General features: G+C 32.9%; 1 protein-coding gene across 2 annotated transcripts in view; it reads right to left on the reverse strand.

Moving 5' to 3' along the window:
• Positions 1–910: 910 nt before the first annotated feature.
• LOC140451476 (uncharacterized) overlaps positions 911–16,173 on the reverse strand; it is an 86,233-nt gene continuing 70,970 nt past the window's right edge. For both annotated transcript variants that reach the window (XM_072545298.1, XM_072545297.1), the window contains 4 exons: positions 12,802–13,004; positions 11,561–11,846; positions 5,741–6,262; positions 911–4,179 (listed from right to left, as the gene is read on the reverse strand). In XM_072545298.1, the coding sequence (XP_072401399.1) occupies positions 3,674–4,179; positions 5,741–6,262; positions 11,561–11,846; positions 12,802–13,004 (1,517 nt within the window). In that variant the 3' untranslated portion in view covers positions 911–3,673. The remainder of the gene's footprint in view (positions 4,180–5,740; positions 6,263–11,560; positions 11,847–12,801; positions 13,005–16,173) is intronic.

The following is a 16,173-nucleotide window of genomic DNA, read 5'->3' on the forward strand; positions in this document are numbered from 1 at the left end:
GTGTGACATATATCATCTGTAATAGTTTTTCTCTTTCGAACATTTCTTCATTTTTTTTATGTTACTCTTTCAAGTTTAGATTTTTGTGATTATTTTCAGAAATAGTCCATTTTTGTTGCCAACAGTTTTAATTGGCAAATCCCGCTTTCCTCTGTAGACGAGATTTTAGTAATCTAAGATCGCACTGCAAGATCACTTGCCTGAGAAAAAATGGTGGTTAAAAATAGGAGATATCAATTGCGGCCCTTTTTGACTGACAACCTGTTATGAATGTATTTTCCTATTGTTAAATGTATGTAAAAATGGAAGCTTGATTAAGTAGTTCATACACGTTAATCCCCTTTTAGGAGTCCGTGTATGGAGAAGATCAGCCACATACAAGCAAGAGTGGAGACAAAAAATAAAGGAGGCCAAGGCTCAATTTGGACTGTAGTGCCGTAGAAAAAGAAGAAGAAGTATGAACGTAGTGATCTTGCAGTGGGATCTCGTACTATAAGAAACTCGTACTTGGCAACGTGTTTGGAAGTGATCCACATTTTCTCTAGTAATATGGTAAAGATTCTGAAAAGGTAGGACCTTATACTGAAAAGCATATAAAATATATATAATATACTTTTCTGTATAAGGTCCTACAATGAGTAGTTGTTAACCTGATACTAGAAACAGATACACCAAGACGCATTGTCAAATTTTTTGCGATATTGCCTCGTTCTGTAAAAATTCCTAAAATCAAAATCAAAAATTGTCGTGAGGTAATTGGACTATCATCATTAATGCGGAGTTCTATCCTTCAAGCAGCTACAATAACGTAACGTGAACAATAAAATAATCAGAAAATCACCAAATTAAATAAAAAAATTTAATTTAAAAAAAAAAGAGATTTAGCAAAAGAAGAAAAAATTAAGTTGGAAGTTGGTTAAATAGAAAGAGAAAGAAAGTTAACTGCCAGAAATATCAATGAACCAAGCAAATAAAATTAAATATGAATCAGGCAGTTCTGTATCAATATATATATATATATATATATATATATATATATATATATATATATATATATATATATATATATATATATATATATACCCGGTATTTAGGCGGTACACGCCCTTCCGGTAGGGATCTATGGAGGAGTATCACCAAGCCGCAAGCCCTTATCTCTTGCCGTACTGCTCCACCATAGGCCGATCAGATACCAGCATATTCTAGACTAAGCCGCAGATTCATTTAGAATTTTAAACTGCTGCGTTAGCCTTTTTGTTTTCTGTACACCGAGCTGGGGATTGAACTGACATCTCTCGCAGTGAAGCGAAGGAGAAGCCAGCCGCCCAGCCCGCTTGGCTATCCGATCGACAGTTCTGTATCAATACTGGAACTAAATGAACTTAAAGGAGAAGTCAAAAAAATATATAGAAAGGAGACTGAAAACTTAAAAGTAATAAGTATTCCTATGGGCACATATTGAGAACAGCGAAGATCCATCTCTTAAGAGTAATAAGAGATTTTATACCACCAAGTAAAAGATCAGGAGGCAGACCAAGGATAAGATAGAAGGAACAGGTTGAAAAAAGACACAAAAAATAACAAAGAGATAGAACAGCATTCAACAGATTGAACTGTTATTAACAAAGTGTTGTTTTGCTGATGCAAAAGTAAAATATAAAGAATTGTATATTATCAGAAAAATAAAGTAAATAGTATTGAATATTATTTGGCTGTATATATCATACATATATGTGAAGTATGAAAGTATAAAATAAAAATTAATAAAAACTTAACCTCTAAATTAAAAATAGGATTGTTTTGGAAATTTGTCTACCTTTGGACCCTCTACCTTTGGACATTGTTACGGACCATAGCTTGGGATAGTCCCAAGAACAGTACTAAAGTTTAATTTTAATTTTTAGATGTCTACAAGTAAAGAAGGAGGACAGCTAGTTAAAGTCGAGGGTAGTGATATTGAAAGAGTAGCAGTTTTGGTTTCGAAAAACAACTGGTCATTCCGGCAGTTTGCTGTGGAGTGAAAAGCTTCGAAATCCACATTATCAAGGCATCTGAAAATACACAAGGCAGGCAATACCGAAGTTTTCCAATATAAAATTAATTACAATATCAATTCCGTATTTACTTCTGAAGAGAAGATACACTGAAACAAATATCTTCCACAAGCTTAACAAATACACTATCGGTTTACAACAAAACAATTTTGTATTTAGCAAATGATTTTGCTCAGGTAAACAAAAAGAATGTTGCTGAATCCTAGATTGAAAATGGTTTGGCAGAAAAAAATTGGCATTATGAAATCGTGAATCGTCACGCAGAGGCTCTTTCTCTACGAAAACCACAGACCACCAGTTTATCTCGTTCTACCAGTTTCACCACCAGGTACAACGTTTCTACCTTTTTGCCAAATTCAAAGGTTTGATATAAAGGGAACATTTTACCACAGAGAGGGTACCATAATCCGAACAATGTCATAGCCATACAAGGAATAAAACAAGTAGGACACATGACGTCAAGGCAAAGAAGCAACAACGTAAGAATAAGCGCAGGCGCAAACGCACAAGGTTATTCTATTTCTGTTGCTTTTGTTTTCCAAAGAGTGTTTTTTAGAGAACGCATGCTAAAGGGAGCTAACACCTTCAGGAAGTTTTGTGTTTGCTCACCCTTCTTAATGGTCTAACTCAGAATTTTTGTAGAATTACTCAAGCATTTTATTACCCCTATTAGACCTAGAATAGATCAAAACGTATTGTTAATACTCGATAACCAAAAAAGTCATAGTAGAGTAATAATTTTGAATTCGGCGAAGAAAGCCGGATTAGTTCTTTTGACATTCCAATCCCATACTAGTGATAAGCTCGAATCATTGGATAGGGGAGTTTTTGGCCACTTAAAATATATTATAATTCCTCTTGTAGGAATTGATTACTAAAACAATTCCCAAACCAATGACTATTTATGATGTCTGCTAATGTGTAGGAATTGCTTATCCCTTGGCACATACGCCTCAGAATATTTTGGCAAGATTCAGGCTTAGTGGAATATTTCTGTTTAATGAAAGATGGAGTAAGACAGGTAAGGTGTGACGGACCTAAACCTGGCCGGTATCGTGTGTTGACTGACACTCCGTAAAAAGAAGAAATAGAAAACTAAAAATCAGCGAAGAAGATAAAAATTTAAAGAAAAAACAGCAAACAAATAAAACGTAAAGTGTTCGAGAAAGAAGACGACTCAAGCGATTTAATAGAAGATCAAGCACTGTCTTTAAGCAGCGATTCACTTAAATGTTGATTTTGGGGACACAGAGTCAGTTAACATAGAAGAAAAAAAAAACATTGAAATAGAAAACATACGAGAAGGCGGAAATGCATTAGTTCGCGTTGCTGGTAAAAAGGAGTAACATTTTTATGTTTACGATTATGTTTACATACATTTTTGATACATTTAATTCTTTAATTAACTTAACTGGTCATTCATTCATAACATTAACTGGACTGACATGTTATTATAGAAATATATATTTCTTTATTATTTGTTTTAAAGAAAATATCTTGAAAATATGTTGAATGTCTCAATTTTAACTAACCATTTACTTCAACCCTTGAATTATATTGACTATTTCTACAAAATATTGGCACATAGATTGGACTACCGCCGACATCTTCAGAAAACCTTAAAACAACTTCAGACGCCATATAGATATCGGTCTTTTAAATACAGTCACCTGTCCCTGCTCCTTTCCTCCGAAGATATAGAGATACACTCTCAACGTCGGGTCTAGCCCTGAACTAAAAGCTTCCGGCCGACTATGATCTACTCTATCTAACCTTTGCTCTGCTCTGCCGGCGCTGTGGGCCCGGCAGTTCTCGATATGCGATCTAGGCTTGTGGTCCGGATCTACAGCTAGGGATTTTGGAGGCCTTTTTCGACTGCTGTGTCTGTACACGATTTTGGTGTTTCTACTGATCTTTCCTTCGCAGCTTTGCATTTCCAGAACGTTTTCGTCCTCTGAATTGCTGAAATTTTCTTCGGCTGTCAAAATCTTTACCAGGCTTTTGCGTTCCATTTTTTCGCTCATTACAGCTTTTATTTCCGGTCCCATGTAATTTGGATTGCAGAAGCCGAACGGTCCGTTGCGATCTCTTTCCAAATTTCTTTGGTTTTCTTCTTGAGGGGTACCTAAAACATTGAATATATTAGTAAATAACTTTAGAAATCCTGATTTCCTACTTGACGAAACTAAAGTCAAAATTTTACAACTGCGCTTTCTACAATTTACAAAGCAGGCAGCTTGATAAATTAGTCGACAAGGGAATCTACAATCTGCATTTCATACGTCGTTCGTCCTGCCAAAAATTCTTAGAGAATTTAGTTTCTTGTACTCGAAACCGAACAAACAGAATAATGTCAAGAAATAATGTCAAGGCTTTTGATAGAGTTAGGCATGAACAAATGATGGAAATGCTGAAGAGGACAGGGATTGACGGAAGAGATCTAAAAATAATAGCTAACCTGTATTGGAATCAATCAGCGGTGCTCCGAATACATGGAGAATATACAGATCAGGTCAAAATCTTAAGGAGAGTAAGACAGGGGTGGATAATTTCACCACTGTTATTCAGTCTGTACACGAAGCACATTTTTGGAAAGGCTCTAAAAGATATTGATGAAGGCGTCTCAATAAATGGAATCAAGCTCAATAACCTGCAGTATGCACATGATACAATAGTGTTTTCCAATACCATAGAAGGGCTGAAAAACTTAATGAACAAAATAACAGAAACAAGTTGAACATATGGACTGGATATAAACACCATCAAAACCAAGCTAATGATCATCAGCAAGAAAAACATAACTGGAGTAAATCTGTATGTGATCCAAATGAGAATTGAACGTTTCTCGCAGTACAACTACTTGGAAACTATAATCAATGAGTCGTGGGAGAATATCCAAGAGATTATGTCGCATCGGAAAGGCAAAAAGTGCATTCTTGACTATGAGCTCTGTGTTCAAGAGCCATGACCTCACCCTAGAAACAAAAATAAGGTTCCTTAAATGTTACGTTTACTTAGTGCCTCTATAGTGTGTGCAAACGTGGACATTGAAGGCGGAAACTCTATCAAAACTTCAGACTTTTGAGCTATAGTTATACAGAAGGATCCTGAAGATATCATAGTCAGACAAAGTCACCAATGAATAAGTATTACGAAGGATGAACACAACCGCGGATATGGTCAACATCGTGAAGGGCGCCATAAGCTGCAGTACTTAGGACATATAATGAGAAATTAAGGCAGATATAAGCTACTCCAATGCATTTTGCAAGGTAAAATTGAAGGAAAGAGAGCCCCAGTATGAAGAAGAATAACCTGGCTTGCTAACCTGAGAGCATGGTATAGAAAGACCTCAACACAGCTATTCCGTATAACAACTAAAAAGTCATCATAGTCAGAATAATCGCCAACTTTCGGAACTGACAGGCAACCGTATCAAGAAATAAAACGGAAAGACGGTTTTTGATTTAATTTCAATGCAGGGCATCTGCCATCCATTTATACGTATTTCAACCTTATTAGGTATTATCAGAGCGTCATATGCAGAAGCTCTCTGCAATAGCTTAAAATTTCCCATTAGATCTATTTAATCCAGAACTTAGAATTGCAAAAGAGTAAAATATGTTTAAGGAAAAGATTGTAATTAATTCCGTGATTAAAAAATTTAAATCCATGGTCTTAGTTACCTGTTTTAACACTATAACTGCTAGCTGAAGACAATCTATTAACGGTTTCAATGCTTGCATAATCTGACGTCGACGACACATTCTCCCTCGACTTTTCCTCCAAAGATTTGATCATTTCCTGATAGAGCGGATTATCAGCATATCCAATATGAGAACTATAACTGTCTCCCTTCACGATCGGATTGAAATTTTCATACAATATATTTTTTTCGTTGTTGACTTGAACTTGAACCTCTGTGTGCTTATCGGGCGGCTTGGGCTTTTTACCTAAGAGCTCGTTCTCGTCTTCGCTATCTAAGTAAACTAGCTTGGTCGCTTCTACTGGAGTTAATACTGGAGTCGGTAGTGTGAGGATGCTGAAGTTTGGCACGGATATTGGTTCTCTTGGTAACTTGGTCGCTGAGGCGTCAAACTCGACGCGCTTCTTGGGGTTGATTTCTTTAAGTTCTACTTCTTCTGGGGATGTATCTGAAGTAAATTTCTTTTTTATTACGTAGGCGGATTTAGACTTAATCATTGAACCTAAAAAACATAACGTAAGTTTGGTTTGATTGTTTTTATATATTATCATTAGACTTCGGCAAATATGCATATTGCATATTTTGCATATTGTGCATATTTTATGCAAATATTTCATATTTTGGCATATTTGTATAAAAGTTTGCATAAAGTGCATAAAAGTTCAGATTTTTATACTGTATTTGAAAATTTTTAAACATACCAATTTATTTCAATTCTTATATAAAATTTTGTAGTCATTTTAATCAAGAAATGATCTAAGTACGTAATCTCTACAGGTACAAAACATTTACAATTTCAAAGAAGATCAATTTAAGTAGCCCTCAACATTCTTAGAAAGTCTCGGTCACTGAGGCATTCAGTTATTGGATAATCGCTAAGGGTTCGCTCTCAGTTTATTGAATTAGGTACCTAAACATTTTTAATTTGATGCTCAGATTTGTAAATCATTTTTGTTTTGATATTCAAAGCGTAAACACTCGTTGTGCGTAACAAAAAGGAAGATTGTGATTTTATAATGTCTAAATCAACCAGTGCTTCAACTTGGATTAAACCTTATAAAGAGCTGTCTATGGATATGGGAAAAATCTACTGTTCAGTCTGTGGCAAAATTGTAAGTATCTAATATTTTCTATTAAATATCTAATATTTCATACATACAGGGTGTTTCCAAATGACACTTACAACGTTTGACTGTAACTGACTCGAAAAATTGAACAAAACGATATAGTTAATGAGGGGTCAAACTTATTTACTTTTCGAGATACAGGGTGTTAAAATTAAAAAAAATTAAATTCTTTTAGTTAATAACAACAATAACTTTAAAACCAATAAACGTATTTACTTGAAATTTAGTACTCGTAGGTTGTTTTTAAATGAAAAATAGCTTCCTTTAGTGAGAAAAAATTGTCCATGGTACAATACAATGGTGTGTATTTAGAAAAATTTTTCACCTTTACTTTTTTTTATGAAGTCAGCTATTCTAAAATACAATTATTTTTATTGTAATTGAATTAACAAAAAAAAAACTTTTGTTGAATTTTAAAATAAGTTATATGATGTACTAATGGTTAGTAACAAAAACTAATTTGTGGATTAATACTGCATTTAAAACACTTAGCGAGTGTTTTTTTTCCAAACCAGTTATTTGATTAACCAAAAACACCTTGTATATTTTTATATTTTAAAGGTTGGGTTAAAATAAAGGTTTTTATTTTTATTTATAGATAGCATGTGAGAAGAAATTTCAGATAGACCAACATGTGAGAACTGCTTCACACATTGCAAAAAAAAGGAAAAATAGGAGGAAAACATCAAACTTCAATAGCTAAATGTTTCCAATCTACTTCAAAAAAATTAGCAAATTTCAAAATTAGCAAATGTAAATTTTAGTTCGTTTCTAAAAAAATATTGCAAACTTAATGTTCCAAGTGATCGATCTCTAAGAAGAAATAATGTGAACGGGCTATACTCGTCGGTGTTAATTAATATTAAGGAAGAAATTGCAGATAATTATTTTTACATATCTGTAGACGAAACCACTGATTCCTCAGGAAAGTATATTGCTCATTTATTGATTGGTGTTCTTAAAGAAGATACCTTACCAAAATCTCATCTTATTTCATGCCAGCAACTTGAGAAAACAAATGCTTTAACAATTTCGCGTTTTATACAAGAAACATTAGCAACTTTTGTCTTCCGACAACTATTCCTTCTAATAAATTACTGCTTATTTTATCGGATGCTGCTCCTTATATGGTGAAAGCAGGACAAAATTTAAAAATATTTTTCCCAGATTTAATACATGTCACTTGTGTAGCGCATGGATTAAACAGAGTTGCAGAGGAAATACGAAAAAAGTTTCCTCTTGTAAATACCATGATATCCAGTGTCAAAAAAGTATTTCTTAAATCTCCTATAAGAATTCAACTTTATAAAGAAATGCTACCTAACATTCCTCTTCCACCACAACCTATTTTAACGCGATGGGGAACATGGTTAGAAGCAGCTAATTTTTATGCAGATCATTTTGTTAAAATAAAGAACATAATTGATACGTTAACAGATGAAAGTTCCCAATCTCTTTTGGATTCTAAACAAACTTTTCAGAGTAACTTGCTTCAACAAGAACTTTCATTTATAAAATCAAATTTTAGTTTTGTTCAAAAAACAATTACTCAGTTAGAATCACCAAAACTGTCATTGTTCGAAAGTACAGCATTAATAAAAGAATTTGTGTCATGTTGTCGGAACGTTAGAGGTAATATTGGAAAAGATATTTTAAAAAAATTTGAAGCTACTATGGAAAAAAATAAAGGTTACCATATTCTTTCTGAAGTAGTCAGTGTTCTAGCTGGAAATATTTCGGAAACAATTAATTAAGAACCAAATGTTTTGGTTAGTTTGAAAAATGCTCCCGTTACATCAGTTGATGTTGAACGAAGTTTTTCCATATATAAATATATGTACTCAGACAGAAGCCACAAGTTTTTGTTAGAAAATTTTGAACACCACTTGGCCATTTATTGTTACCATAATTCTAAATAAGTTTATTCATACTTAAAAATGATGTAGTTACTTAAAATAAATGTAAATCTTAATGAATAGTAGGAAATATTTAGTTATGTACACTTTTTTTTTTTAAATAAAATTGTTACTATTTTACGATTTTTTTATTTATTTGTATGCATATTTTGTAAAATATTTGCATATTTTCGGGTAAACACGTGCATATTTATGCGCATATTTTCTACATTTTTATTTGCATATTTGCCGAAGTCTAATTATCATCAACAGCACAACAAACTTTTGCACACAAAATCAAAATTTGAGGTTGATTTGTACAAAAATTGTAACTAATTAACGCTTAATGGCTTACCTTCCAAAAATTAGACGATAAAAACCAATATCGCAATCAACAAAGAATTTTTTTTTAAACAAAGACAACAATAAATACAGAGAGATAAACGACGAGATGAGGAAGATGATCAAGCAGGCCAAAGAAAAAAACTTTGAAGAGAAATGCAAAGAGTTCGAACACCTTCAAAATAAATATGATCTGTCTAACCTGCACAAGAAAGTTATAGAACTGGCAGGACTAAGAAAACAAAATCCCACTGGTGCACTTCTGGATAGACACGGGACTACTATAACACAGACGGACGAGAAAGTACAAAGATGGACGGAATATATCGACGAACTTTTCGATGATGAAAGAGGAGATCTGGAGCACATAGAACTTACGTCAGAAGAAATAGGTCCATATATTACAAAAGAAGAAATATTACACGCATTAAAAACAATAAAGAGTGGAAAAAGCCTTGGACCTGACATGATTCCTATAGAAATCCTAAAAATTGTTGTAAAATGTTTTAGTGACACTCTTAAACCAAATTTATAGTTCAGGCGCATTACTCAAAGAGTGGTTAACGTCGATTTTTATTTGTCTCCCCAAAAAGAAAAACGCAAGAGGATGCAGCGATTACCGCACCGTTAGCTTGATGTCTCATGTGCTAAAGTTACTACTAAAAGTCAACCATAACCGAATATATCAGAAACTGGACATATAGGTTAATAATACACAATTTGATTTTAACAAAGGCCTACGAACGCGTGAAGCTCTTTTTTCACTTAATATATTGATACAAAGATGCCTGGACGTCAATCACGATATATACGCATGTTTTATTGACTATAATAAAGCATTCGATAAAGTACGGCATGAACAATTAATGAATGTCCTGAAATCAAAGAAGATTGGCTACAACGACCTCAGGATCATATCAAATTGATACTATGTACAGCGAGCAAAAGTACGTGTTAACGAATAGCTATTAGCTGTGAAGAAATTGAAATTAGACGTGGAGTGAGACATAGATGCGTATTGTCGCCAATTCTTTTTAATGCCTACTCCGAAGAGATCCTGAAGAAAGCTCTTAAGGGTGAAACAGCTGAAATAAAGGTAAATGGAGTTCTCATTAACAACATCGACTTTGTTTTATGGAATGAAATCTTGGACCTTGAATGCGACATCAATGAAAAAACTGAAATCATTCGAGCTGTGGTAGTATAGACGAATTCTGAAAATATCGTGGACAGAACACGTGTCACAAACAAAGAGGTTCTGAGAAGTATGACTAAAGAAATAGGAATTTTAAATACAACTAAAACAATAAAATTGGAATATCTCGGACATATTACACGTGGAGAGAAATACACCTTGCCCCAACTGATTATGCAGGAAAAGATCCAAGGAAAGAGAAGCATAGAGAGGTGTAGAATGTGATGGCTGCGTAACCTGAGAGAGGATGGTATGGATGTATATCAAATGAACTTTTCAGAGCAGCCGTCTCAAAAGTCCGAATAGCTATGATGATTGCCGACCTCCGCCGCGGAGAGGGGACTTAAAGAAGAAGATTGGAAAGATTTTTGATGTCAGTCTTATTATTGATAGAATTTGGATCCTTTTTATCTGAATTATCTCCAATATGCATTGTTTGTTGTAATTTTGTTCTTTTTCCAAAAGCTGTACATATTCAAAATCAAAAGAATGTCTATTTTCTAGAGAATGTTTGGCTAGGGCTATTGTATTTAATCCATTGATCTGTACACTATGTTTGTGTGCAACAACTCTTCTATGCAGGTATTGTTGTGTTTGCCCAATATATGTTGAATTACAGTCTTTACAATTTATTTTATAAATTACATTTAATTGATGATCTTTATTAAACTTGGGTTTAAATTTTGAAAAATATTTTCCAGATGTTTTTGATGATTTATGTCCAACAGTAATATCATACTTTGCCAACATTTTTAACATTTGTTCAGAATATCCATTAATGTATGGTAAGGATATATAAAGAAGTTATATTATCAGAAATCAATCTAATTCCAATACCAAACCAAAACAAACCCAAACTATACCCATGACAATAATATCATATATGACAATAATAATAATATCACAAACTTAAACAAATACTTTATGGGCATGCGAAGATTGAATGATGATGATGATAAAAACTAAACGTAGAAACGAAAATGTTTCAAAACTAAATTGAACTTAAAATTTGAAATACCTATACTGATACTAATATATTATTGCTCAAATTCAGCAAGTCAATTCTTTGAGTTTTTACCTAATTTTCGATTTAAAAAAAGGTTTTTTTGTTTTCAACGAATCAATGCTTTCCATGGTTTTCGGTTTCATTTGATAAACAGTTAGCTGGTTTACAGTTGTCTTACTCAAGTAATAAACCTAGTTAAGTTGTTATATTATAAAAAAAAATTTCTAGGACCTACCTCTCCTTGGTGTTGCAATCTCAGTATCAAGAACCTCTACTTCAGTCTGGGGACTAGCGTGCTGTCTAAGTAAACTCTCAGTACTATCACCGGCGCAGCCGGTGAGTACTGTATAGCTACATTTATTAGTTATTCTAGGAATGTTAAGTTGCGATATCTTCTGTATTTCTTGCAGAAAACTTCTGGAAGACCTGTTAGTCTCTGAAAATTGTTGTGCCAAGTCGCTGCCGTCATTGTAGTTGTTTTGTGTGGGGTGGAAAACGTAGGTTTTTTCACATGGAGCCACCTAGAAATGTATTATTTTTGTTTATCAAATATTGCGATTTTTAAAAAATTAAAGGTCTTATAGATAAAAACATACTAGAACCCATATTGTCAAATTAAACAACTGGTTTGTTGTCGGTCTTACTTTACATTTTTTTTTTCATCTAGTTAGTCTTTTTTTCTTTCTTCAATTTGGTCCTTCCATCTACTTCGTAGTTTTTCTTTATCTATTTATATATTCCAAGTGAACTTCTCTATTCTTTATATTATTCACAAGATATTAATGTAAAAAAAGTTCCAAATTGTTATATTTATATCAAATTGGTTTTTAAATCACTCATATCATAACACATATCTTTAATAAGAAGATCTCTTCTTTCAATCCTGACCCCCGGAGAGGGTGTAGGGGCCATGGTGATATCATGTATTCTCCGTTTCCAAAGATGGTTATTTGTTATGGTCTCTGGTTATATATAATAACCAGAGAGGTTATTTATTTTAACATAGTTTTTTTGCATATTGTAGTAATTTGGTCGAGCCATCTTGTTTGGGAACTTCCTCGTAATCTACGATCTTGTACTTTTTCTTGGATAAGTCTTTTTATGTTTTCTGTATCTGATCTCATAACATTTAGTATTTTAATGAAGATGGGTCCACGGAATTCATGAAATTCTTCTTCTAACAGAGCATTTGAGTGGCATCTATCTTTCTTCTTGTCGCTTGTCATAGCATCCAAGATTCACATCTGTTTGTCAGTATTGGAATATTAAGCAGTTGATCAACCTCATTTTAAGAGTTTGTAAAATTTGAGAGTCCTTTCATATTTTGTTTATCTTTGATATGGTTAACTACAGAATTAATATTTGACTTTAATGTTTAACCAGTCGTATGACATCAATTAACTCTTCTTGACTCCTTGCAAGAAGGGCTGTGACATCTTCAAAACGTAAGAGTAACATGTAAGAAGATAGACATACCTTATTATTAGGTAAATATGAAGAATGTCGATTTCCTCTGTCCGCCGAAGTGCAAGTCCTAGTCCTAATTCTTATAGATTTGGTTTCTATCGAACTAATGGAAGTACCATTGAGAAGTAATTCTGAAATAACTACAGCTATACTTTCTGAGCGAGGTTGCGGCTTGACTCCATTGATAGTTATTTTCTCCCAACTTTCTAGAGCTAAAACACACATAAAAAATAATATTAGCTTGAAAAATTTTAACTGGTTTTCTATTTGGAGTAACATTTCAAGTTAATACTTTTTATTATTATAAAGACCTGTTTGTATAGTTGACACTCTGCCTCTTGTGTCAATATGCAACATATTCAAAGAAATTGGTGATCACTCACACATCAGCCCTGGATCTTAACTCGAGATATAGGAAAACAATACAGTCTACAATAAGCAACCAAAGTAGAACATACTTTTTTTTTTAATTTGTATTTACGTTGTACGTGAAATTATCAAGACTATTACACTCTGATAAACACAAAACTGTTTTAAAATATTGGAAACCACCAGAAAATTCATCCGTAGTGTAACAATGCCACCGACGATATTAATACTAAGCGAAATAATCAGCAAGTAAAGAAAAAACAGATAAAATACCATATATCGGTTTAAAAAAAAATGAATCATTTTACTGGCATTCGTCAAAGGGTAATGCTTTTTCCTGGTGCTTTATTAACTTTCAGTTACTAAAAAAGATTTTTTACGTCTTTTCCCTAGAATTCCTTCTACATAAACTTTTGTTCTAGTAAAAAACCTTTTAGACCATAATATTAAAAACCAATCATTACATTTGAAATTTTAAATCTTCTTGAAATTTGCTTAAACCAGGACTACTTTGAATTTAATAATGAAATATATATATATATATATATATATATATATATATATATATATATATATATATATATATACAAATAACAGTGCAGGACTTATCATAATCATTTTTTTAATGACGAATTTCAAATTCTTCACATCCAAAATAAAGGCCCTAAGCCATTTTTATTAGAATCTATCGAAAAAAACAAATTAAAAAAACGGGTGTAGTAGTCCAGTGGGACTGCCGGTGGAAGTTATACTTCTATGCACGCGTTCGCCGTTACAAATTTATATGGGAGTCAATCTGCACAATCATTACATATGTAATGTTATAGGTAAGAGAGAGCAGAAAGAGAAACATAATTAGGTATATAGGTATATATGGTACATCGTTTGCTGTAGATATACACAACATTTGACCTGTAATAGGAGTATAGTAAATGAAGAATTGAATCAATATTTTAATGAAAATGTATATTTTTATTTTCATATATGTATAAAGAAAGTTGAATGCAAAAAAAATTTTTTACACATACTCTGCAGTAAAATTCATTGTTTATTTTGTTATTAATATAAAATTACAATACAATACACTGCAACATAATTCAATGTAATAATACAATACAAATTAAAATAAATGCAATATTCATAAGTATTTAAAAATGACAATATACATAACTTACTTACGCATATGTTTAATTTACCATGATAATAATATTAATAAAATAAAAATATTGTTTCGTGATACAACTGTCAAATTGTTATTTGTTGTGTATATAAGTATACATTTGAACTTACTTGAGATATTTACAAGTTTTAATTTATAATTTAACATGCCTAACGAGGCTCAAGACAAATCTGAACAGAATGTAAAAATAATTTTTTTTTTTTTTTTATTAACACCTGTGCGGTGTTTGTATACTGCTATCTGGTCACAAATGACCAATTATCAGTTATTTTCTGACCTAACATAATAACAGCAAATGATTAAATCTAAGGCTTACCCTATGGCTTACTCTTATTTTATCTATTAACTAATGCACTACAACTAACATGCAATAATTTCACAGCACTATACTCTGCTTTTTACACTAAACTGTTACACATTTACACTAGCTCAAATGGTTTTGTCCTTATGAGTCTTCTCTTTAGTTCAGTGTTGTCAAGAAGCTGGATTGCCTCGACATTCACATGACTATGCAGCCTCTGCTCGTGACTTGCTGCTGTTCTCTTGATTATTTCGATCACAGTTTCCATACCCAGGTCCTGGTGGAGGTTGCTGTTCCGGATATACCAAGGAGCATCAACAATGTTTCTCAGTACTTTGTTTTGAAATCTCTGGATAATATGTATATTACTAGCTTTGGTACAGCCCCAGAGTTGGCACCCATATACCCATACTGGCCTCAGTACTTGCTTGTAGATGGATAATTTATTATGAATTGATAATGTTGAATTTTTTCCAATCAGCCAATACAATTTCTTATATCTAATATCAAGCTCCCCTCTTTTCTTTTTGACATGGACTTTCCAGCGCAGCTTTGCGTCTAGGGTGATGCCCAAGTATTTTGCTGATGTTGCATAAGGAATTCGGGTATCATTTATTCTAACTGGCAAATTTTCTATTTTTTTATTTGTAAAGTTAACGTGTGCAGATTTAGTCTCATTTAATTTTATTCGCCATTTTCTGGTCCAGTTATGTATTTTATTTACTGATAGTTGCAGCTTATCAGTCGCTTCTTCACTAGTGTCTCCTATCGCCAGTATGGCTGTATCATCCGCGAAGGTGGCAATAGTATTTTGTTCTAGCTCTGGAATGTCACACGTATACAATAGGTACAGGACTGGACCTAAGACACTCCCTTGTGGCACGCCAGCTTTGATCTCCCTTAAGTCGGTGTAAACTTCTTCTTCTTTTACTCTGAAATATCTATTCGCAATGTATGATTTCAAGATTTCTGAATACTGTTTAGGCATGAACGTTCTTAGTTTATAGTTTAAACCGTCATGCCAGACTTTATCAAACGCCTGTGCTACATCCAAGAAGATTGTAGAGCAGACTTTATTTTCTTCTAATGTTTTTTCTATTATATTTGTTATTCTGTGAACTTGATCTATAGTGGAATGTTGATTTCTGAAACCAAATTGATGATTTGGTATAAGATTTTTTCTTTCTATTATTGGTTTTAATCTTTTCAATAGAAGTTTTTCAAATAGTTTTGACATCACCGGAAGGAGTGATATTGGTCGATAGGATGTCACTTCATTAGGAGATTTACCTGGTTTGGCGATCATAATTACTTCGGCTACTTTCCAGAGTCTGGGAACATATCTCAATCTAAAAGCAGCATTTATTAGGTGTGTCAGCTTAACTATGGCTTTTCTTGGTAAATTTTTTAATAATTCGCCTGTTATGAGATCATATCCTGGAGCTTTCTTAGGATTTATATTCTATTTTATCTCTGTTGATACTTCTCTAAGTGATGTTAACGTTATTCTTTCTTCAGTTTGGAATGGTTC

The sequence above is a fragment of the Diabrotica undecimpunctata genome, chromosome 9 (assembly GCF_040954645.1).
Source record: "Diabrotica undecimpunctata isolate CICGRU chromosome 9, icDiaUnde3, whole genome shotgun sequence".
Classification (NCBI taxonomy): Eukaryota; Metazoa; Arthropoda; class Insecta; order Coleoptera; family Chrysomelidae; genus Diabrotica; species Diabrotica undecimpunctata.